At 43.1% G+C, this 23,160-nt stretch overlaps 1 protein-coding gene across 12 annotated transcripts in view; it reads right to left on the bottom strand.

Annotated features, from left to right (window-relative positions):
* huwe1 (HECT, UBA and WWE domain containing E3 ubiquitin protein ligase 1) overlaps positions 1-23,160 on the bottom strand; it is a 41,375-nt gene that overhangs the window by 6,390 nt on the left and 11,825 nt on the right. For 3 of the 12 annotated variants that reach the window (XM_028022078.1, XM_028022103.1, XM_028022085.1), the window contains 56 exons: positions 23,045-23,150; positions 22,130-22,237; positions 21,942-22,043; positions 21,718-21,798; positions 21,442-21,548; positions 21,017-21,194; positions 20,829-20,920; positions 20,521-20,741; positions 20,346-20,403; positions 19,911-20,087; positions 19,575-19,820; positions 19,355-19,488; positions 19,158-19,267; positions 18,889-19,071; positions 18,585-18,801; positions 18,379-18,501; positions 17,949-18,186; positions 17,035-17,382; positions 16,567-16,689; positions 16,395-16,490; positions 16,037-16,306; positions 15,631-15,798; positions 15,411-15,538; positions 15,223-15,304; positions 14,503-14,679; positions 13,878-14,417; positions 13,574-13,769; positions 13,239-13,406; positions 12,969-13,117; positions 12,820-12,886; positions 12,296-12,519; positions 12,002-12,213; positions 11,710-11,892; positions 11,079-11,251; positions 10,853-10,992; positions 10,633-10,708; positions 10,330-10,428; positions 9,952-10,106; positions 9,710-9,869; positions 9,291-9,519; positions 9,021-9,199; positions 8,301-8,390; positions 7,308-7,468; positions 6,344-6,386; positions 5,063-5,434; positions 4,718-4,928; positions 4,405-4,529; positions 3,901-4,121; positions 3,420-3,811; positions 2,696-3,320; positions 1,909-2,611; positions 1,723-1,811; positions 1,006-1,162; positions 762-894; positions 405-607; positions 87-313 (listed from right to left, as the gene is read on the bottom strand). In XM_028022078.1, the coding sequence (XP_027877879.1) occupies positions 87-313; positions 405-607; positions 762-894; positions 1,006-1,162; positions 1,723-1,811; positions 1,909-2,611; positions 2,696-3,320; positions 3,420-3,811; positions 3,901-4,121; positions 4,405-4,529; positions 4,718-4,928; positions 5,063-5,434; positions 6,344-6,386; positions 7,308-7,468; positions 8,301-8,390; positions 9,021-9,199; positions 9,291-9,519; positions 9,710-9,869; positions 9,952-10,106; positions 10,330-10,428; positions 10,633-10,708; positions 10,853-10,992; positions 11,079-11,251; positions 11,710-11,892; positions 12,002-12,213; positions 12,296-12,519; positions 12,820-12,886; positions 12,969-13,117; positions 13,239-13,406; positions 13,574-13,769; positions 13,878-14,417; positions 14,503-14,679; positions 15,223-15,304; positions 15,411-15,538; positions 15,631-15,798; positions 16,037-16,306; positions 16,395-16,490; positions 16,567-16,689; positions 17,035-17,382; positions 17,949-18,186; positions 18,379-18,501; positions 18,585-18,801; positions 18,889-19,071; positions 19,158-19,267; positions 19,355-19,488; positions 19,575-19,820; positions 19,911-20,087; positions 20,346-20,403; positions 20,521-20,741; positions 20,829-20,920; positions 21,017-21,194; positions 21,442-21,548; positions 21,718-21,798; positions 21,942-22,043; positions 22,130-22,237; positions 23,045-23,150 (10,575 nt within the window). The remainder of the gene's footprint in view (positions 1-86; positions 314-404; positions 608-761; positions 895-1,005; positions 1,163-1,722; positions 1,812-1,908; positions 2,612-2,695; positions 3,321-3,419; positions 3,812-3,900; positions 4,122-4,404; positions 4,530-4,717; positions 4,929-5,062; positions 5,435-6,343; positions 6,387-7,307; positions 7,469-8,300; positions 8,391-9,020; positions 9,200-9,290; positions 9,520-9,709; positions 9,870-9,951; positions 10,107-10,329; positions 10,429-10,632; positions 10,709-10,852; positions 10,993-11,078; positions 11,252-11,709; positions 11,893-12,001; positions 12,214-12,295; positions 12,520-12,819; positions 12,887-12,968; positions 13,118-13,238; positions 13,407-13,573; positions 13,770-13,877; positions 14,418-14,502; positions 14,680-15,222; positions 15,305-15,410; positions 15,539-15,630; positions 15,799-16,036; positions 16,307-16,394; positions 16,491-16,566; positions 16,690-17,034; positions 17,383-17,948; positions 18,187-18,378; positions 18,502-18,584; positions 18,802-18,888; positions 19,072-19,157; positions 19,268-19,354; positions 19,489-19,574; positions 19,821-19,910; positions 20,088-20,345; positions 20,404-20,520; positions 20,742-20,828; positions 20,921-21,016; positions 21,195-21,441; positions 21,549-21,717; positions 21,799-21,941; positions 22,044-22,129; positions 22,238-23,044; positions 23,151-23,160) is intronic. The other 9 variants (XM_028022158.1, XM_028022150.1, XM_028022134.1 and 6 more) reach the window with 9 other exon arrangements.

Raw genomic sequence — 23,160 nt, 5'->3', positions numbered from 1 at the left:
GATTTTAGTTTTCTCAAAGGTTCTTCGGTTGTATAAAAGGCAATGTTAAGTAGGAATATGCCTGCTGTCAGTGCAGCCATGCTAACCGTGGCAGCAGCAGCCGTGCCAGTAGGGGGAGCAGCACCAGTGGGAGCATGGGGGGCAGCCACTGAGGATCCAGCGGCAGATGCAGAAGGGACGGCAGGTGGGGGGGCCTGTTGGAGCCGACGTGCACGCTGCCCCTCTCTCACCATCTGAATGATGGCGTCGGCCTCAGCCTCAAGCTGCCGCACTGCGGCCTGGATGCTGCTGGCTGAGCCCAGGCTGCTGGAGCCTGGCGTTTGAGCAGATGACAGGTTTTAGTTTACGTTTAGAAAATATTCCATATAGAGCTCGAAGGGATTGTAGCTGGAAAATCATCTTACCTAACCGGCCTGTCTGTTTGGCTTTCTTGTTGGCACGCCGTGTGTCCTCACGCAGCTGGATAATCACCTGCAGCACTCGTAGGAAAAACTTCTGTGTTGATGTTTTGGATGTTAGTGAGCTCATGCAGGGAAGCTGCAACTCGCGTCCCCCCAGAGTGCGCTTCTGTGCAGCCACAATCACCACACTCTCCGAACCATCGAACCTGTGTACCGACCAATAATAAAGTCTGTAACAAACAGTCAGCCATGTAGAGTAGTAACTGACAAAAATATGTAAAACGCTTGTTTATTACAACTTTAAAACTGCCTCTGTGGTCTAATGATGGTGAGCAACCCACACACTCATCACATGCTCACCTGCTGGTCATCTTCCCCTTTAATCTGGCAGATAAGGAGGTGTCCTCTGGAGGTGCGTCTGGGGAATGGGAGTCTGCTTGTGCCTGCCTCTGTTGCTCCAAGTTGTACTCTCTCAGCTCCGCCAGTAACGTGCCTGAGACACACACACACACAAAAAAAAATCAAGGTTGCAAGCTTGAAAAGAAACGGGTGTTTAAATCAACAAGGAAATGATGAAACGTGTGAAGTACTTGTGAGTACTGACCAATCTGCTTGCATAGAGTGTATCCCAGGTGTCTGGCTCCAGTAAGGAGCAGTCTGAGCACCGTGTCTCTGGTGGAGCCGTCTCCTCTAGATAGCTGCAGCAAAATGTTAGCAGCGTCTTCTAGTCCCTCCTCTGAACATGAGTGAGATGTCAACACCTTGGAGAGACGGAGGAGAAACATTTTCAAATCATCAAAATTTTAAGAGATCAGGTAAGACTTATAGAGTCCTATTTATTGCAAGGACTTAGCATAAACTGCTATATTAAACCTTGGTTATGAGAGACACTTCAAGTGAGAAAGGAAGTAGTTGAATTGTTGTGTGCTTTTTGACAGCGTGATTAACATCTCTGTCATAAAGACAAAGAGTGGGATGAGTTGGGCAGAAAACTGTTTCAAAAGACAAGATACAATAAATACTGTAAGAACTGCAAAAACATACAGTGAATGGCTAAACAATTATTTTAGGAGCCCAGATAGTCATTTCAGGGACAGCTTCAGGTTTTAAGATGATATTTTCAACCAATACAATAGGCTTATTATTGCTACTCTTAGGAGGTTCCAGAGTAATCTATGGCTTCAATGAATCTTTACTCTTTGCTTCCAGTCAGTAAACAAATATTCTGTCTCATAACATTCATCTTATTTTAAAGGGAACATTTTCCAAAAAAAAAAAAAAGAAAGACAAAATCCAACAGGATTATGAGATCTCATCATACCTCCACAGATAGTTGAAGTTGTTTCTCTGTGAGTCCAGTAGAGGCCATCTTGTCACTCTCTATACTCACAGCAGAGCTCCTCTGCTTTCCTATAAAATGTTTCACACCAAAAGTCCATCAAATTAATTTCTGACTAAATGTGTTGCAGAGCCATGTGTGGATAAACTTGAGTACTTCATGGGTTACCTGTAGAGGTTATTCCAGTGGATGGTGGTATAGAGATGGTGGTAGAAGAAGCCTGTGAGACGGTTATGCTCGTTCCTGAGGAAGTTCCCTGGGGTACGGCTCCTCCTGAGACAGCAGGCACTGTCACAGTGGGATGAGCAGAGCCCACCAACGCTGGACCCTGTGTCGTGATCGACAATGTGGACCCTGAGCTAGCTATGTTCGAGTTGGCGGTCTGTGGGGTCGGGTGTGCAGCAGGCACCTCCGTTGCCTTGTTGTCAGGCAGGGCAATAGATATGAGGGAGAGAAGGCGCAGCAGCTTTTCGGTGAGCAAGGAGCTCCGCCTGATAACAGGATGCGACAGCATGTTCATCAGCTGGCCAAGAGGGGACGTCTCTAGGCTGAACTGCGCTCCGTCGGCCTCCGCGCCGCCGCCCAGGGGCACCGTCTTCATCGAGGCTTTTCCCTTGCGGCTGACGTTCATGTTGTCAAGCTTAACGAGCAGATCCCAGAAATCTGTGGAGATGCCTAAAGACTGAGGAGTCGCTATAGAGGGGCTCAGGGAGTTCAGAGTATTGGGGTTACTCTGAGACTGAGAGCCTGACCTGGAGCTACCAACTCCGCTTCCTCCCCCAGAAGAACCTGTGCAAAGGCGAGAATCCAGATCAGAGGAAGCTGCTGAAATGTCCTTACATCGCTGCTGGGTGAAGTGGCTTGGAAACACCTGCAGAAACACACAAGAATGAGGAAGTATTATAAACTAATATTTTATATCAAGAACTATTGATTAAATGAATGGAAATTTAACCTTAGCTAGCTGGATTAGTGTATCCAGGACATGTCTGCAGACCACTGGAGCAGCCTGAGGGTGGATGTGAACCGTGGAACCTCCGCCTGCTGCACACGTGACTCCTGCAGTGCCGCCCGGTACTCCTAGTGCTCCGGATGCCGTAGAGCTGCCGGCTGAATGCCGGTCGCTGTGCTTCCTGCCAGACACCCGCTGGATTTGAAAAATGTTTGTCCGACAACCCAAAGCTGCATCCATAGAGACGGAGAGCCAAGAGAGCTGGCTGGAGCTCCGAGACTCCACCCTGTTCAGCAGCTCTAAGGAGGATGATGACGATGAGGTGGCTGGACCTTTTCCCCCGCAGCCGCCCTGGTTGCTCCTTTTTCCACGGGAATCCTCCAGACGCGCCGTCTCCAGGCAGACCTCACTCTCGCTGCTGCGCTGCAGGATGGACAGCAGGCTGCGGATGACCCACCCGCGGGTCTGAGAGTGGTAGCAGAGGTTCCTGAGCACACGGTGCAGTCGGCTGGTGTTCAGCTTCGGTTCGTCCACAAACAGCAGAACCAGCAGGCAGGACAACGCCTCGTGGTCCAGCAGCAATCGTCCGCGAAGACGCAACAAAGAATCTACGCTGGAACTGGACGGTCTGAAGAAGACAGAATAACCACGTGGTTTAGAAAGTATGAATATTTCTAAGGTATCTCATACTAAATCTTGCATTACAGAAAGCCAAATATTTCCAGACCTGTGGTTTGTTCCTCCCCCCATCTGAAACGGTCCTCCTCTCTGGACAGCCAGACGGGTGTACTGGACACCTCGGTTGCTTCCCAACCTGCTGGTGAAGGCAGGCGAGCGCAGGATGGCCGAAAGGGCTGAAGATGAGCTATGACCGAACAACCTCTCGTGCATTAGCTGTCTCTGACGCACCTCTTGCTCCCTACGCAAAGCGGCTGCCTCAGCAGCGATGTCTGGCGGCATGACAGCCAGCACACTGTCCTCCATGTCCTCAAGAACACTCCGCCGGAGCTCCGAGGGCAGCGTCTGGATGAAAGTGACTGGATCCAGAGGAGTGTCTCCCTGTGGAGGCTGCTGCGCTAGCTCCCTTCGCTGCTGCTCAGCTCGCTGCTGGGCAAGAACCTAAGGCAAAAAATAATTAAAATCAGACTCTTGGGTTGGTTGGAAAATTACATCTCAGAAGGTAAATTCTTGGTCTTCCATAATCTCACCTCTTCCTGAATAGCAGGCGGCAAAGCTGCCAGGAACTCAGGGCTGACCTCTGTAACCCCTGGACCTCCGAGCACAGGCGCATTAGAGGAGGGCAGAGTTGTGGCAGCAGGAGGACGAGAAGGAGGTCTGATGCCGAGCTGATTTTGAAGGACCTCTCGACGGATGTCTTCTGGAAGGGCCGCAAGAAAAGAAGGATCCACACCTTCTGGCAAATTGATTCCTGTAGAGAAAAAACAACAACATGAAATGCAGTTGTGAAAACATCATAGACTCTAAATTTTTATATTATAATTTTTTTTTAAATTTTATGCAACTTATTGTAATGATAACATTAACTGACTAAAAATCAATCTTGGTTTCACTGCAAACAATCTCTGCCTCGCAGAAACAAATAATTGAAAAATTCTTTAATTATTATTTAGGGCCACTCGTTTGTGTACTGTTACAAATATTAGAAAACAGCCTTTTCTATTGGCGGCACTGAAGCACATTAAAATCTTTACCAGCTAGTGGATCCTCCTCATCATTGCTGGTGGATGGAAGAGGCTCTTCCTGGATGGTCTGGGATTGGCTGTCAGCACTGTCGCTCCGAGGCATCGTCTCTCCAGGAGATGAAACAGATGTGGAGCTGATAAAGCAACAGAAAATGGACATTGTTTAATGTTAATACCCAAAACAATATAAAATCAAACCCAAGTGATAAGCATAAAAGTTTAATCATAATCGTGTACTTGGTAAAAATGCAATTTAACAACAATGACAAAGAATGAGTCATACAGGCAATGTGTTTGATCTGAAATATACAATTTTCCCTACCCAGTCTCTGCATCTGTCTGCCGATCAGTCAGCCCACTCTCCCTGCTGCCAGATAACTCCTGGGACAGCTGGGTGGTCTGCGGAGGATTGGGAGCAGCTTCTTCCTGAGTAGCAGATGCAGGGCTGCTGGTATCCATGGGGGATCCTTCCAACTGCGACACGCCAACCGCTACAGGCTCAGTGCTTTCTACAATATCCGGGCTTAGCGAGGCTGAGGAGAGAAAAGGGTGACCTATAACTTCCCTCTCTGGGTTAAGAACATGAAGAAAGGTTTCCAAAAACAAATGTATTTATGTGCCCTTGTTGTTGGCGACTGTGTAAATAATCTGTTTAAAGTTAGTCTACCTTCCCTGCCTTCATCCAATGCTCCTCCTTCACCACCTCCTCCTCCAACTCTCTCACCAGTTGTAGGAGCCGGGGACATTTCCATCTGAGACGCTTCTGCTTCGGTGTTTGGTCTCTGACTTTCTGACAGGGTGGGAAGTCCAGCCCCGGCCAGAGCAGCCAGTGAGCTGGCGTGCGTCTCAGCCAGGAGCAGGTCAGCAATTGGCTGGTGGACTTGCTGACTAATAGCGGTCTCCAGGGAGACCAGGGCCTGTTCGTGGGGAGCAGGGGTGGTGGGAGTGACCTCTCCAGACGGGGGAGCAGTGAGGAAGCCTTCTGAGACCCTGGGTGCGTCCAGGCATGCCATTGGACCCTCCTGAGCCTGCTCACCCTCTGTGACATCCAGGTGGAGAGAGTGTTAAAACAGGTCTTCCTAGAGTTTTTTTACACATACTAAAATAAGCATTTAAATGCATCTACCACATCTAATGCTCATATTTCAATGCTTAGCGAAAACATTTTCATAAATAGGTACCATATAAAAACTGCAGCTGAAACTGCTCAGCAGTTGACTGCAAATCCACACAAGAGTACAATGAATATTTCCTAGAAGCCATCAGCCTCCACTGAGGAAGGAAGTAAGTTGTATAGTTATCTCCTGTATGGGTACACAATCCTGATCCCATCCAACAACACAACTTACTACCTCACCACAGCGCAGGCAGTTGCAGCAAAACATGCATGGACGACTTTGTAGTTTTTCACTGGTGTCCCTAGGAGTGATGAAAAACCTTATGTGGTGTTCTTCATAGAATATCAGGTTGAACTGATTTTACCAGAAAATAAAAATAATCATCCAGGTTATCATTCAGTAATCACTGAAAGTGACCCTTCTTCTCTAAGTGGAAGAGTGGATGAAAAACTATGTCTGAAAAATTCCTTTTATAGCACAACAGAAACTAAAGATCCCCTTATTGTCATCCCCAATATCTGCATGCATGAAGAAAAAATTTTTTTCACACACATTGAAATGTAATAATTTCTGGCAAGAGCTTTACAAAAGGAGAAAGATAAAATATTTTTGCTCCAAATACACATGTCCAGATGATAAGGCGTGGCCATAAGAAAGACAGTAGACTGTATAGTTATCTCCCAGATCTGGTGTGATCCTAAAACTATACAAACTACTACCTCATCCCACAGCACGCACCAGAAGCTGGGTGCCTTCTTCTTGGTACCTTTCATTAAAACGTTTTTACAAATGGTAAAAACAAAAGTGTTCCACATTACAAAACTCAGTACCTGCAGTGTTGTCCGCACCATTAACTGTCCCCAAACCAGAAACCTGGAGACAAAAAATGTCCAAATGCAAAACGTTAGTTCTTCCAAACTAATGACTAAAATCCATATTTTAAATCAACTCATTATAAACCCTAGCATAAATCTATATCTTTAGAACCGTTTTGCAGCAAATGGGCCATTTATCATTGCTATGTGCTGGTTGCATTTTCTTTCACATTAGGAATTTGAGCTGTTCCACATTACTTTCAAAGCAACCAGTAAAAATGCCTTGAAACTTTTTTTAATACCTACAGTACAGACCAAAAGTTTGGACACACCTTTCTAATTCAATGGGTTTTCTTTATTTTCATGACTATTTATAAGGCAAGAAATCCCACTTATTAACCTGACAGGGCAGGTTGACCTATGAAGTGAAAACCATTTCAGGTGACGACCTCTTGAAGCTCATCAAGAAAATGCAGAGTGTGTACAAAGCAGTAATCACTGCAAAAGGTTGCTACTTTGAAGAAACTAGAATATAAAGGGTATTTTCAGTTGTTTTACACTTTTTTGTTTAGTGCATATTTCCACATGTGTTATTCATAGTTTTGATTCCTTCAGTGTGAATCTACAATGTCAATAGTCATGAAAATAAAGGAAACTCATTGAATTAAAAGGTGTGTCCAAACTTTTGGTCTGTACTGTATGTCTAATATTTTAATATCTATGTTCTTAAACATAGATATTAAAAGAAATATTAGAAATATTAGATGATCACCACCAGAATGCTAAAGCTGCAACCCAGACAGTTCTTGCATGGAGCAACTGGTGGAAAAAAACTAAACAACAAACAGCTGAGAGGATGCTTTCTAGCCTCTCAGCTGATCTAAGGCTACTGGAATGCAAAAACTGGTTTAATACGAGGCACTAAAAAATCCCCTAGAACAAATTCTTCAGCCACCAACATAATTATTTCTCTGCAAACCTGTAGGCTCTGATCCCTGACTTGCTCTGCCCCAGATGCCCTCCTCTCATTCTGTTTGGATTCCTCTTCCTCGGCCAGCTGCCTTCTTCTCTTCTCCCTGCGCTCTTCCAGTTCCTCATCTCTTAGACTCTCCAGATGCTGCAGGATAGGCACTTTCACCACTAAGCACACACACAAAAGAGAAATTAGTTGGACTAGACACGAGGAAACAATGTTTTGTTGTTGCAGCTCAAAGGTGGTCAACACTATACAAATCTATATACTGAGCCACATTAGTTGTTTCATTTAGTTACTATAGGTCACAAAATGTTGTTCAAGCCAAACCTCTTTAAAAATAAACTTTCCCATAATGAATAGCAGGTAGTGGAAATCCCCTAAGTTTTGATTCTGCCCCTTGCCCACCAAAAAAATTCAAAACTAGAAATCATAAAATTAATGTACAAATTTAACTTAATGTCATTTCATATCTAGTATGGAAAATCTGGTAGCATTTAAAATTAAGATTGTTCAACAATTCAAGACTTTTTAAGACTTTGCAGAAAAACTGTATTATGAAGAAAAACTACTCTTTCACATCTGGTCTATTTAGTATAAACAAGAGGTCATGCACTTTGACTTTTAACTTTTATTCATTAACTACACAAATGTTAATGCAACTAAGCGCATTTCTTAGACTCTTTAAATCATACAAAAGTGTCAAGCCTGGACGTTTGTATTTGTGTTTCTAGTATGCCTGTAAACATGATGCACTAACTATATCTTCAAACAGCAACAATGGACGACAAAACTGCTTCTCTTTGCCCAGGTATTTTTTTTATTTTTTTTATTAAAATGCAATTCATTTTGATTAATTAATCACAGACCTTGTAATTTACTCAAATTTTAATCAAGTCCCACTAACAAAACAGTTGTCAAAAAAACTAAGCCAAACAATGCTCTTATGTAAGTAACTATTAATTTATTGCTGTTGAAATATGTTTATTATTGGTTTACCTGCTACGCAGTCATGCATACTCTCAGCATCGAGCACTTTGCACTCATCTGTCCATCTAGTTAGGGCAGTGGGAATACTTGAGAGAGTACCTAGAGAGATAAAACACACATGATAGCACTTCATGCAATGGAAAATAAAACAAAAATATATTTCAAAATGACTTGTTTTGACTTATGTTTCAGAGAACCATCTAACTTTTGAAATAAGTATTGACAATTAGGAACTGAAAAAAATTCAAAGTCAGGAAAATTTGCAACGTTCACAGATATTTAGTTCTGTGAATGTTTATTTAGTTAGTAATTGAAGCCTAAAAGACGAATAAAAAAAGAGCATATACTCCCTTCACACTTGACAGAACTGTGGCTCATTTTCTAATCTGAAACCGTAATGATCGACAGGCGGTTATTTTTCTTTGTGCTTCAGGACAAACCGTTTTAAATCTTCCAGTATGACTCTCTCTTCACTGATTGATATAAGCAGACAACTTTTTTTTCCAAAATTAACACAAAATACAAGCTGTAGATGAGTTTGAACTGAGATGCCTAAATCATAATGCTGTTGGGGAAAATAAAATAGTCAAATTAAATACTTAGCTAGCTAGCAGAGCCTTTTTGCTTTAACTTTGTACCTAGGTAAATTGTGGGGAAACTAACTTGTTCCTGGAAAAGGTTCCCACAGTCAAAAAGTGATTTTAGATTCGACTTCATTGTAATGTTTACCTGCTTGTCCCCCAGTACTGCTTTGTTCGTGGAAGAAATCATCCAGCAATTCATCATCGGAACGAGCAATGATGTGGACATCCTCGTTTCCAACCAAAAGACGGGCCCGGCCGCGGGACTGCAGAGGCAGAGAGCTGGACAGCTGTAGAATGTCTGCTGCTGCACTGGGGCCCAACAGTCTGAAACAGAACAAGAGGGAATAAAATATTCTAATTACTACCAGAAGAAAATAAGCTGAAGCAAGCCTTCACAGAAGCATCGTCATTTTACCTCTGCAAAATGAGTGGAGGATTGGGCTGGCGGTTATGTGGGTAGTGGACATGGATGGTGTGTCCGCTATTGGCGGTGAGCTGACGAAGCGTTCGCTGGCTGCGACCCATGCCCTGTGCCAGGCGGCTGCTAGAGCCGGCCACGCCTAGAGTGAGGGAACTGTGATCAGCGTGGCGCACCATAAGAGGGTGGGAGCTGGGGATGTTTCCTGGGGAGGAAGGGATGTCAGCTGGAGGAGGAGCAGAAGACATGGTAAGCATTAGGTCAAAGCACTGGCAAAATCTCTTAAAATGTTGAGGGGAAAAAAAGAAAACAATTGAACATTTTGTTTTGATGATTGAAAAAATTATTTGGACATTAAGGGACAAATAGAAAAATAAAAAAATGGACTGTTTTAATAAGTAATCATTTCTACCCACCGTTGTTGGAAAACATGTTGTCAAACTCTATGATGAGGTCATCATCCCTGTCAAAGCGTTCAAAGCGGATGTGTGGTGCAGCGTTGATGTCAGGGAAATCTTCATCCAGCTCCATCTCTGACCCTTCATCGTCATCATCCTCATCTCCTTCTTCGTCATCCTTAAAGAGACAGCAGCAGTAATGAGCATGGGCAACAACCATCATTAGATTCTTGAACAAACCTTCCTGTATATATCCAAACCTGGTCCTCCTCCTCTTCTTCCTCCTCCTCTTCTTCCTCATCCTGACTGTCTTCATCATCATTGCTGCCACTTGAGTCCTCCTCCTGTGTATGCTCCTCATCCTCTGGTTCAAGAATGTTCATCGAGTCTAGTGAGGAAGTTACACACAAAGTTCCTGTATCAATAAAAGCAGCCACAGTAAGCAGGGTGTTAATCTTTCTGATAATCGTCATGTTTTTCAGGGCCAAATTTGGAAACAAATGGGATGCTTTTTTAATGTAAATAAACTAAATAAGAAGAGAAAATGTTTTCATACTGTGTACTTAGCTTCCCTAGTTGACAAATGAAAATGAAATATGAAAAATGACAATCAGCTGTCTGATCTGTCCTCAACATACCTTCACGGTTAGCCTGAAGAGTGGACGCCTGGCTAATGTTGGATGGGACTTCATCCATCAACACATCCTCCTGTGATTCATCCCCACCGCTACGTCCAACTATTTGGAATTAAAGACAATAGGAGTTGTAGACTTTGGGTCAACAAAAGCATTACCAATAAAAAAATATTAAAAAATCACCATGTCTAAGCAGTTTATTTTGCCCTTCATCAGTCTCACTGGGGTATTGAGATACTCTACATTATCATAGTATAAGCTACATTAAATGTCACAATCACACTTAATGTATTTTGATTGATTTACCTATAATTGTACTATTTGAAGTACCAACATCTCTCTCCAATAACTCATCAATAAGGTCCACCAACTCATTTTCAACCTACAAGAAGAAAAACACGATTAAGTCACGGGGCAAAAGAAATCGTCAGGACAACATCTCTGAAGTAGTGTCAATTTTTTTAAAAGATTCTTAATCATAGATGAAACCCTCAAAATATTTACACGAGATGGAATCATATTTTACCTGCATAGCTTGTGTGCTGAGAACCTCTGGCTGTCCAGCGATGACCACCGTGTCTCCTTCTGCTTCTCCATCCATGAGGTCAGTGTCCGCCCCCTGTACCCTGTGGCTGCCGTCCACTGGCTCCGTTTCTCCCGACTCTCCTGGATCAGATTTTACGAATGAACATCAAGGAAGTGTGTGGTGATCAGTGGAGTTGGAAAGAACCTCATCAGTTTCTGGTAGGTACCTTGATCCTGTGTGTTGCTGTTGCTATCCCTGGCAGTGCCCACTGTTTCATGTTCCGTCTTGGTCTTGCTGGAGGCGCCTTTGCCTCCAAAAAGGCTGCTGGGTTGGTTAACAATGCGCGACAGAGTCTCCAGAGGCTTCAGTGCTGCATTTACTGTGTTGGCCATGTTGGGACTAAGGCAAAGAAAACAGATTTGAGCAAACCTCTCTCAAATAATAATCCAATCTAAATTTAGTTTAGCCACTATATTTCACAAGACAGACACAAGTACAAATTAACCAGATTAAAACCCCTTAAAAAGGAGGCTTAGTTCAAGAAGCCAGATATGGGTATGACACAAAGTAACATTTCTTTGCTATAAAATGACGCTATGCCTGGAAAACTTAGAATACACAAATTTTAGGACTGCACAAATGCTATCCTACACAGAAACAAAGTAGCAAATTGACATTTAAGTAATATGGTGAGGCTGGGTTTTGCAAGAAGGGAAATGCAAGACGAACCAGAAGGACAACAAAAGGACATTTTAATTAGTAACTAACAGAATTCAAATCTACTAGCTGAATTTATGTAACTAACTTCCATTTAATTTGAACTCTGTAATAAAAAAAAATATAGGTTAATGGTTTACCTGGACAAATCTAGACTGTGAGGCACACGTGCCAAGTCATTGACCAGTCCTTTCTTAAGAAAGAGCCTGATGATATTGTTCATGCCATTATGTTGAGTCTTGGCGGCTGCTGTACTGTAGAAAGTCGATGTAGAAGGACAGGACTCCATGATGGTGCTGATAATGCACATCACTGCCTGAAGCCTGAGAAAACAAGTCAGGACAACATTAAGTTTGAAAAGATCCAACGCATAACTGATCAACGACTATAATGTTGTACTCGTTGTGTATAAAGTACATTAAACTTATTTACCTGGCATGTTTTTCAGCACCTTCTGTCATTGCTAGGGCTCGACTAAGTGCAGCTTTTACTTCATTCACCAGAGCGACCTGGGCATCTGTGCCTGTGCCGGCCGCTGCTAAGCTGGCCAGAAAGAGACGTGCCAATGCCGGAGTGTCCTTGTCCTCCGAATTCTGTGTGTGAGGCAGCAAGTGGTCGAGCACAAAGGCTAGAACACTGCAATCCTGTTAGGTTACAAAACCAAGAAAATAAGTCAGCAGCAAAAGACTTCTTAAAAGGTTGATGAAATCTTCCATAGGTACTCGCCTCCTTTATAAGCTCAGATTGTCCAGCGGTATAGGAATAGGAGGCGATTAAAGTGGCGATGCCCACATAGGAGCGGACCAGTTCAGCTAGCAGCCTCAAGATGGTGGAAGTAGGCATGAGAGGCTTGCTTGCCTTCACTTTAGCAGCTTTGCTCTCGTCAGAGCTGGCACCCTTCTCACCTTCCTGTTCCTTCTTTTCCTCCCGCATCTCTTCTGGTGTGGAGGCTGGGGAAGTTACAGAGAGATTTATTAGGTAAGAGATAAAATGTAACAAATATATTTAAAAACATGAAATCTCAACAACGCTCACAAAAAAGCTAAAATTGATGGCAGACTGATTAGAGACAAAACAAAGTGTGATTCATTTTATTTCCCTATATAAATACAGGTCTGAGCTTTTTAAAGATTTATTCAGATGCTCCCTGCTGCCATGTTATGTATTTCAATTCTGCGTGCTGATCAGCTAGCCTTCACATCTTTCTAAGAGTAAGTGGGGAAACAAATTATTGAAAGAAGAAAAATTACCTTCACCTTGTGGGGTGCCAGACTGGGATGACTCAGCCGGACCACCGTCGGCAGCAAAGACTTGCGCCTGAAAGAAAAAGATGAAGAGCTTTTAATGGCAAAAGTCAATAGTAATGTCCAAACCATACAGGTTTTTCAATGAGCCCTACGTTGATATGGAAAGCCGACTGCGAGTCAAAGTCGCTCCCCTGCCGGGTGAGGCGGTACTGCTGGTAAACATCATCACCAACATCCTGCAATATCTGGCAGAGGTCTTGAGTGCTCTGTGCAGCTGCAGCTCGTTCCTCTGGCCGCTCGGCTGTAACACACACACACACAGATGGGCTGCTTCATAAAAGAATACACAAATAGCTGAGCGTAATTCGCCAACGATGCATATCAGACTCTCCAAATAAACGGCTGTCAGGAAAAAGTCTTACATTCTTCAGGAGCATGGTAGGCAGCCAGGGCGTTGAGCATGTCATAGATGACCTCCTTGATGGTATCAGGGATAGGGGGCAAAGGAGACAGCTTCAGGGGCGTGGTCTTCACTAGTTGCACAGCGTTCGGTCCCTTAATTCGAAGATTCTCAAATTCATCATCAGATGCTGTGCAAAGAAGAAATGCATTTTAAATGTGCAATAAAGATTAATATTCGTCATACATAAAACATGGAGTGCTAAATGAATTCAGATTTAGTAGCGCTCATAAGTATTTTCCTTCCATATAAACTGAGATCTGTTCACTCAATGGATGGCTGCGTTTGCTGACTTACTGGTCCCAGCTCCGCGGGGTGCAGGAAGTGCAATGCGGATGCAGTTGCTGGCTGTTTCAATAAAGCATTCCGGGTTGCGACAGGCAGCAGGCCCAAGGACCCGGAGGATGTAATTGATTTCTCTGGAACCGAGACTGCCGGATACCACACCTGAGGTGGTGCTACCTGCGCCGCTGGTCACAGCCGACCTCACCACCTAAAAGATTAGAAATATTGTGTGAAAGGTGTTTTTTTGCATAAAAAAAGTCAATTTCTGCCAGTATTCTCATTTTCCATAAGAATTACATTGATGAGCAAAACTTACCTTTTCCATGGTGTGCCGCAGAGTGGCCGGATCTTCTATGATGTGCCTGAACAGAAGAGTCACCAGCGGCGTGAAGCCGTTGAAGCCAGAACTCTGGGTCAGCCCCAGAATCATCCGCGTGCTCTTCAGCTCGGCAAACATCATTGCATAGTGGTGGTTACGAGTAAGGCGCAAACAGAGACGCAGAGTAGCGTGAAGGGTGTCGGGGTCAACGGGAACGCTGATCATGCTCACACATGCCCGGATAAGAACCGTGGTCATGTCGTCAGACAGGCCCTTCACAACGATGTCGGATCCCTGAGCGTAGTCGGACACCAGAGAAGAGGACATCTCTTTCAGCTGGCCGGAGTCGTCTTTAGGAGCGCTCATCTCCACAGCTGCTCCTGAGTCCACATTGGTCTGGCTTTCTTCCACTTTGGCTTTGTCTCCCTCCTCTCTGTCGGAGTCTGTAACATTACCAGCCTTGGGAGGCTTGGTTATGCGAGGCACTTTCTGGACAGTCAACATCACCGGCCTTCTGTTGCCAGTCTCTTCATTTACCTGCCCAATAAAGAGTGTTTTCGGTCAGATAAAAGGGGCCAATCAACCAAAAGCTTTACAGAAAGAGTAATACAAATGCACACACCTGTACCATAGTGTTAAACTGCACAGTGTATCTCCGTCGTCCAGCTGTGAAGCGGACGCTGCTCTCCCCAGCCCTCCATGCAGAGTCAATGGTGCTGTTGTTGGAGGCGCTGTAACTGCACCAACGCCCTGAGCGATCATCAAACCATCGCCAGTTATTTCCATTAGGCTGCAGATACTGAAAAGGTGGAAAGAAAATCAACCATCATGTTTCAGAAGGACGGCACACTGACATAAACCTTAATACTGACACACAAAGTTTTTGTTGTTTTTTGTTCACACTGATTCGGTAAAGGCAATTGTGAAATCCTTGATTGTGTAGATCACAACATAGTCAGATCAAAGCATTTTCATTAAAAAAAATTTTTTAAAAAAGGAGTCACCATGTGACATTCAGATTTTCTGAGAAACTATTTGGGTTTTTAATCGATGTAAGCCATTATCAATATTAGAGAAATTCAAAAATATCACTGCCTTTACGTTTATAAATGAGTATGTATTAAATAACATGGGTAAATAAACCTTTAATAATGATGATCTAATTTACTAAAATGTAAAATGTTTAGTTAGCACCCAGAAGGTTATTCTCTAAAAGCCTTTATTTTTCCCCCAAATAAAACCAGGAAACCAAAGCATCTACACATTGGACAAAATCCTATGAGCATCCAAATAAGTGCAATAAGTGCAACATTATTGTTGCATTATGAACAAGGTTTTTTACCTTGTTCATTTGTTCCCTTCGTTTTGAAGAGACTGCCATCTTCTCATAAAAGTCAATAAGCAGCAGTACTGGTGTGATCCATCTGAAAAGATATTTTTATCAATTATAAAAGGGTTTTTAAACATGCTAAAGATTTCAATAAAATCTAGTCTAACATTTTTATGAAGATCAATTAAAAAAAAACTCACTTAGGTGTCTGGATGTCTTTGTGCTCTTTAGCTGCTTGAAGGCAGGGCTGCACAACCTCGAGGAGCTTAATCAGCAACTCAAGAATGCCGCTTTTTTCCACCACTCTTGCACCCAGGAGTTTTAGTTCCTGAAATAAAGAAGATAAAGCAATACATTAGCCAGAAATAAATCAATAACTAAATTAAAATGTGACCCTTGATAACATTTGATGGCTAAAACCTTCAATTCTGGCACCTCAAAGAGCAACGTAAGCAGCAGGATTCGTGTTGCCAGCTTCGAGGCCTGGGGGAGTGTTGCCATCTGCCGGGTCCACTCAGACACGGTCTTTGTGTCGCTGGTAGTCAGAGGCTCAGCGGCCTTGATTAGCACATCTGCAGCCTCCCACACCTACATTTACACAGTCAGATCAGTACTGACGTACATACTTGTTTTATCAAGATCAGAACTAAATATATCAAGATGTTTGAACCATAATATAAAGTATTCTTTAAGTTCATGATAGATTATGTTTTCACTAAATGCATTTATGCTGAAGATGGGGAGAACAGATTGTTCTATTCAGAAAAACATATGTGCCCTTTACTGCACAGCTTTCTGTAATTTTAATGGCTGCTGACCAACTGACCTGGTCAACAACTTGGCCCAGGATGAGGTCTCTGTACTCTGGTCCGCTCCTCTTGATGGCCGTCATCAGGAGGTCACAGAGTCGGTAAACTGTGTCAGGCAACTCATCCAAAAGATGGAAGCAGCCAGGAAGCATGGAGTCCGTGAAGGAGTGCAGCTCCTGTGGGTCCAGAGGCTCTGCTTCCATGAAGCGCTCTAAGCAGCGTGCCTCCTCTTCCTCTGCACGCTCCCTCGCTCTCCTGTCCTCCTCCTCACGCCTCCTTGCTGCTTCCTGAAACGAGCACCACTCATTCAAAAAATGTTTGAGACCACACCAATGATTCTGGATCCTCTTGGGAGAAAAAAAAAAACAGACAAACCTCAGGAGAGTCAGAACGCTGCTCCATGCTGACCTCTTGCCCAAGCGACATGGCGATAGCCCTCATCATCTGGTCCTCCTCAGACATAGTCAAGTCCTGATAAAATAAAGCCACGTCAGATAATCTAATTAAGGAAAAACACATTTCTATGTGTCTGCATGTGATGTCTTACCCTTACTGCTCCACCGAGAAGGGGAGGAGGATGTGTCAGAAGATACTCAGTGGCCTGTTCCATAGTGCTAGTGTTGAGTAGGGCCTCCATGGCATGCTCTCTTGAAAACCCCATGTCCATGAGCTAAAACCCAACACGACTGTGTTTATTCTCCACTTCAGCACAGAAATAAAGTCATAAGCAATAAAAATCTCATAACAATATGAAGAAAAAAATATGAAGTGTGTCAAATGTTTTAAAAAAGTAGTGGACATATGAAGAATAATGGAGTTATTATAGTTTATTTTTGAAGTGAGACTACTGCAAACTATGCACATCAACTTTAAGGAAGAAAGTCTGAATTCATCAATCTGCTACAAACTCTCCTGACTGAATCAAAAATATGTCACCAATATGTGGTTGACTCATATCCAACAAAAACTAAATAAGAAATGGCACAAAGCTTCAGTCAAAATGCAAAAACAGTACCTGAGTAAGTTGAGCCTGATTGACTTGAGGCTCATGTCGAGGAGTGGAAATGGTAGAATCGTCAGCTGATCCTACAGCTGGCACTCCAGAGGGAGTTCCACTTGCTGCTGACGTTTCGGCACTGGTCGATGATCCTCCTGGGGGTCCGCTGGGCGCCAAAGAACTACTGGACGTTCCTTCTTCATCTGGGCGAGTCGTGCCCTCTCTCTCCTTGGCCAGACGCTCCTGGATAACAGGCTCTCCTCTCAGTATGTGGCAGAGGATGGCCAGCATAGATTCAGCCATCCTGCCTCCATACACCTTTAGTGGCTTCCTGTTCCACAGACTGCGGATGCAGCTGAATGCAGCCTGAGGGAGGAAAAAAAAAACAAAGACTTGGTTCCTGGTATTAAAGAATAACAAGCTACTTAAGGAATAAGAAACTCAATTCAAACTCTAGACTTTCTCCGGTTTGGGCCTTAGAACCAAATAAAACTTAACTGCCCTTAAAACATGTTGTTAATATTAGAGCAAACTGTTCTGCACCCAGTATTTTAGGTCTTTTGTTCTAAAATTTAAACAAGAAAAATAAAATTAACAGTCCTTTATCAGAGGTACATCTTCTCCCACTTCAAGTTCAGATTTAAGGGTCCTATTTCAAACAAAAGGAAATCGATACCTAAAATTAGAATTGAAAAGCTGCCTGTGTTTTTATTACTGTCCCAGTGCACCTGTCCATTAGGTGAAAAACGTAAAAAAAGAAAAACATTTTATCTGCTCAAGAATATGGATTTCTACAAGGCAAGATAAAAAAAAAAACCTTACAGTTCCTGATTTGACTCATTATTTTGAGGGATGAATCATGTATTAAATTATTGATGCCACTAAATATCAACTAGAAAAACTCAAAATGTCAGTCCTACTCATATACTGACCTTTTGGGTGACTATTAGGAAGCGCAGCGCACTGAACTGGGGCATGGTGGGAGTGATCCCTGGCATTTTAGCAGGCAGGGAGTGAGGCGAGTCCAACACGGTACTTGGATTAACCATTTTCTCCACCAGCATTAACCAGGCATCCAGGAACTCCCCCGTCCCATCTGGGAGATCTGTATGTTCCAGCCCCTCGGCCACAGGCACTTTCCCGCCCATTGACAGGGCCCAGTTAAACGTACTGCAAATAGGAGGGGATTTAATTACAAAAAAATAAGATGTCTAAAAGTATTCTTAGAATCACAACTTTGGAAATTCAGATCAGTTTTTTTTGTAACTATACAAAAAATGCCATAACAGACCGCATGTTATATTATCATCCAAATAAAGTCAATATTGAGCTAAACATGTCACAACATTTGGCAGAACTTACTCAAATAAAGCATCATGTCCTCCAGAGCAAAAGAATTTTTGCAGCATGAGATGGTAGGGGTATTTCCTTTCATCAAACAGCATGGGAGATGTGAAGCCCACTGAGCAGATGAAGAAGGTCAGCCTGCCGAGACAAACAGAGTTACAATCTCTAAATCTCTAAGGTACAAAGTAATATTGGAAACAGCGGCAGTAGTTTCTTCCTACCTGAACCGTGGTGTGGGTGTGTACGGAGGGGGCTGCCAGCTCAGACCTTTGGTGAGAAGTTTGGTGAGGGCAGAGGCCGTTGCCCGAGCAGCAGGCGTAGGAGTGGTGCCTGTGCTTGTGGCGTGGTGGGAGCGGCGCTGACGCACCGGGGAGCCTACGCACAGTTTTACCAAAAGGCCAAAGAGTTCAGCCAGAGCCCTGCCTAACCTGGATGATGCTGCAAGAACAAGAAGTTAGACGATTATAGCAGCATTAAAAAAAAAACGCTTTATGAACCTTATTTGTGTTTTAGCAGTTTACCTACCAGACAGCAAAGGTTTGATTTGTTTGATGCGAGTGGCCATGGCTGGGGTAAGTTTGGACTTTGATTTAGGATCTGATGCAGAGGGTTCGTCAGTCTCCATAGGAGCCAAGGTGTCCCCATCTAGACACATGCCTTCCAGTAGACCACCAGCCGCTGAATCCACAGACACAGTGTCGGTTTCTGCTGAAACGGAATAAAAAAACTCTTAGGTTAATAAGAGCATTCAGATAAATGACAGTAGTTAAAAACTAAGTTAAGGGTGACATTACCAGTTCTCCTGGATCCAGACGCTGCTGTTGCTGAAGTGCCAGATGGCTTCTCCTCTTTGGGTACCAATTTCTGCATGTCCGCCTGGCCGAATTCACATCCCGGGGGCAGACTGTTGGGGCAGACACACAATAATTGAGGATATAAACACAGCCAGGTGTAAGAGTAAAACAGAAAGCTTAAAAAATGTGGCACTAACCTGTTCGGAGTGCAAAGGGACAGCAGCACGGTACTTTCCCAAACCAAAGAGCAGTAGAGCTGGCTCAGCTTGTTCAGGACACTTAACCCCAGCTGGGAGCCCCACTGGTTTACTGAGATTGCTCTGATTTCACTCTGTGAGAGAACAAAAACACTCACACTCAAATCCAACATTCCAGAAATCCACCTTTCACCCCAAACAATATCCAATCAAAAAGTACCTGTCCGACTCGGCATGTGTGGACAAACATTAGGATGTAGGCGTGAGCTGCAGTTAGGGCGTGCAGGAGGGGTGTCGCACGCGCTGACAGTGTGGCATCGGTAACATGGCCTGCGTTGGCCAGCTCTCTGAGAAGCACCGACCCACCGGGCATCTCTATTGGACGATGCAGTGGCTCCAGAGATGTTAAAATACTGTCCAGTTGGCACAGGCCCTCCTGGAGGACTTTGGGCTCATGTGAGAGAGTCTAGGGATAAGGAAGAGAGAAAAATATATGTTTTTCAATCCTAAAAGACACATCTGGAAAAAATGCATCACAATCTGTTTGCCAGCTCACCAATATTGACTTGCAGACACCAGCCACAGCTTGGCAGGCTGCAGAGGTGGGGAAATCGATGGGCAAGTTGGGGAGGCCCAAAATAGAGACCAAAGGTAACAATCCCTTCTGGTTGACAAACTCTTGACAATGGTCGTCTGTGGTATTGTTGCTCAGTATGGATTCCACAAACTTCATCTAAAAAAAAAAAATCAAACATGCATAGCAAAGTGATGCACTTACAAAGGCAAATGAACATGTTTCAAATGAAAATGCCTTTGACATTTGTGACAATATCTTTTAAAATTGTCTATTGGACAATTTTATTCAGTTGAAAAGATGAACCATTAGAAGAAATACTTTCAAACATTGATATATATGCAGTTTAACACATTTTAACTATTGCTTAAATCTTCTAGCAAAAATAAACTACATAACAGTGAGAGAAATACTCACCACATTAAGAATATAGTCCATCAGAGGAATTGGTATCCGTTCCTCTGTCCCTACAACCCTGCAAAAAGAGTCATATCATTAAATTTTCAGCCCTATAGCATTCAGTAAAATAAATGGACACAAACATCTTTAAAGAGTCATTTTGTTCTATTGTGTTATGAACTCAGAGTCATACAGTTCAAGTGGCACTGACTGTCTGTTGCTCTCTGGCTCCCCCTGCTGTTGGCTGAACGTGTGGAGGGCCTCTTCTTCCTCCTCATCTTCGCTTGAAGCTTCTTCAGCAGCGTGACTGGAGCGCGCAGGTGGCACTGCCACGGTGCCATCTGCTTTTTGGATAGATGGTTTCTGACAGATGTACTCTGGGGCTCGACCCAAGTTGCAGATCTCCTCCAGCAACTGCAGAGGTAATTCAGCTTCAATACTGTTGCAGAATTTGATTTGGTCACACTTAAGAAATGATTCTAGATAAAAAAGCATATCTACCTTTATGATGGCAGTAGTTGCATCTGTTTTTAAAGTGGGCTGGTGCCTCATGAGCTCATCCACAGCACTGCCCAAATTAGATGCAGTGTCACCTAAAGCAAAAAAAACAAACAAATAAAAGTAGCATGTTATGTATTCAAATATTTTTGGAGAGAGTATGTGAGAAACGGCACAGTCAGGAAACTCACCCAAAGGGTCAGAGCTACGTCGCCTCCGCATGGCAGGCAGGTAGTCCGGGGACAAAAGCACTTTGAAGAGGCGCTCAAAAGGCTGGCACTGAACAAAAGAGTGCAGACCTCTGGCATTCAGGCAGAGAGCGCTGAACACATTAGGGAGAGAACCCAGCACCTCACGGGTAGCAGGAACCTGAGTAAACAGAATGATACATTTACCTTTAGCGTTTTATTTTCACATGAAGCAAATTTTAATTATTCCCTTTGTTTTTATGTTCATGACCCACAAAACGTAGTCACCGTTTCCAACAAATCTAGTTTTTATTGATATCTACAGCAAATAAAGCAGTTCAGCCAGAACTGCAATACTGACAGCTGGATAAAAATATATCAGAATCGATCAGGGAAAAGGTCCTGGAACCCAAATGTTGGAAACTCACATCTTTGATAAGAAGGGCATGCAGCATGACATCAGTGAGACCATTATCCTGCAGGGAGGAGAGCAGGGATGGCTCCTGGAACACAAAAACCGTCACCACCTCTGTCGCTAAGGGCACAAGGTGGAAGCGAAAAAAAATTATAATCCAGGACAGCAACAAAAACTGAAACGTATTGAAATGCGTGACAATTTAATGTTACCTTGCTAAAACATCTAAATATAAAATGCACCTAAATCCAAGTAAGCTTACACAATTGAAGGGCTACTGTGTACATACCCAGGAGGAACAATGAGGGGCCGTAGTATTCCGCATTACTGATGATGTGTTTAAGTGAGGTAGGCAGGGACCCGTCCATTACTAAACCCACAGAAAAAAATGCAATTAACAGCAGACAAGATGGTTGAAATGTGCAGATTTTTAGGAAAATCTTAAAAAAATAAATAAATAAATAAAGCAACCTACTATTATAATTATTGAGAGACATCTTGTCAATAACCTACCATGACGAATGCCATCAGAGAAGGCAGGATCCTGGATGGCTTTCTTCAGGAAATTTAGCATTGACTTCAACAGAGCGGCCCTCTGCGGGATACACTGCATGCCTAAAGGAATATCATCATCGTGGTGAAACAGTAGCCATAGCTGTTTTGTTTTGTTTTTGTTGCATTTTTATGAATGCGTCGTTTACCTGTGCGAGGCGTGTTAGAAGAACTGCTCTGTGCTCGGTGATCGACCTCCGGTCTGGAGCCAGAAGATGATGATGGTCCAGGGCTACTCTCCATGGCAACTTCTGACACTATTGTGAATTAATCATGTCATATCAAAAAATAAATAAATAAATCAGCGAGCGTTTTTAATAATAATTGCACTAATAATTGGGTGTTTCCCTTCACACTAAAAACTATCCAGCTGTAGAGCATGTGTCAAAAACTACTGAGGTTTCACTTTCTATCAAAGTGAAACCCAATAAGCATAAGATATATTTACGTCTCATGATTACTGCAGATATGAAAGATATTAATTTCTATTAGTCATCCCTTTCTAAGAATCTTCCAATGGATTCAGATTCAGTGAATTGAGAGTTCAGCACAGGAGAAAAGACCAATTATTTGTTGTTATGGAAGCAGTCTGGAACAATAATTATTTTGTAACAAACAACGAGATCAAACTAGGAGGAGCTTTAAGATGATGACTTAAAAACATATGGACAGACAGTTGTTGAACAGATGAATGACGGGATACAATGAAGAAATTAAAACCTAAAAAAATAGTTCCCACATACCAAAAACAAAAGATTATTCACACAGGGCACATTGGGCTCATCAATGAATGCTACTGATAATAAATGTGGATGACTAAAACTAAAGATATGAGTAAAAATCAGGATTGAGATTGATCTAAAGATTGGATACATTTGTGGATTTCATCCTATTTTTTTCCACACCAGATTCTAACTAGCCTCTCCTCTCTATCAGATGAACTGTCTCACTTTTCTCTTACTAACCCTAAATGTCTCTTGTGGTGTTTGTTTATATAATTCTGAGTTCAGGTTTTAGTATAAAAGTGAATGTAAAGTTTGATAAGTCCATGAGTTCCAACTTACGCTCCATGTCTGTGTCCATGTCCTCAGACTCCACAGTTGCACTAGGCCTCTGGATCTTTGGCTTGATGACAAAAGGGCACTCTTTCCGCGACAAGTCCACCTCATGCTACACAGAA

The sequence above is a fragment of the Xiphophorus couchianus genome, chromosome 1 (assembly GCF_001444195.1).
Source record: "Xiphophorus couchianus chromosome 1, X_couchianus-1.0, whole genome shotgun sequence".
NCBI classification, from domain to species: Eukaryota; Metazoa; Chordata; class Actinopteri; order Cyprinodontiformes; family Poeciliidae; genus Xiphophorus; species Xiphophorus couchianus.
The sequence above is the reverse complement of the archived record's forward strand: the minus strand, read 5'-3'. Positions and strand labels throughout refer to the sequence as shown.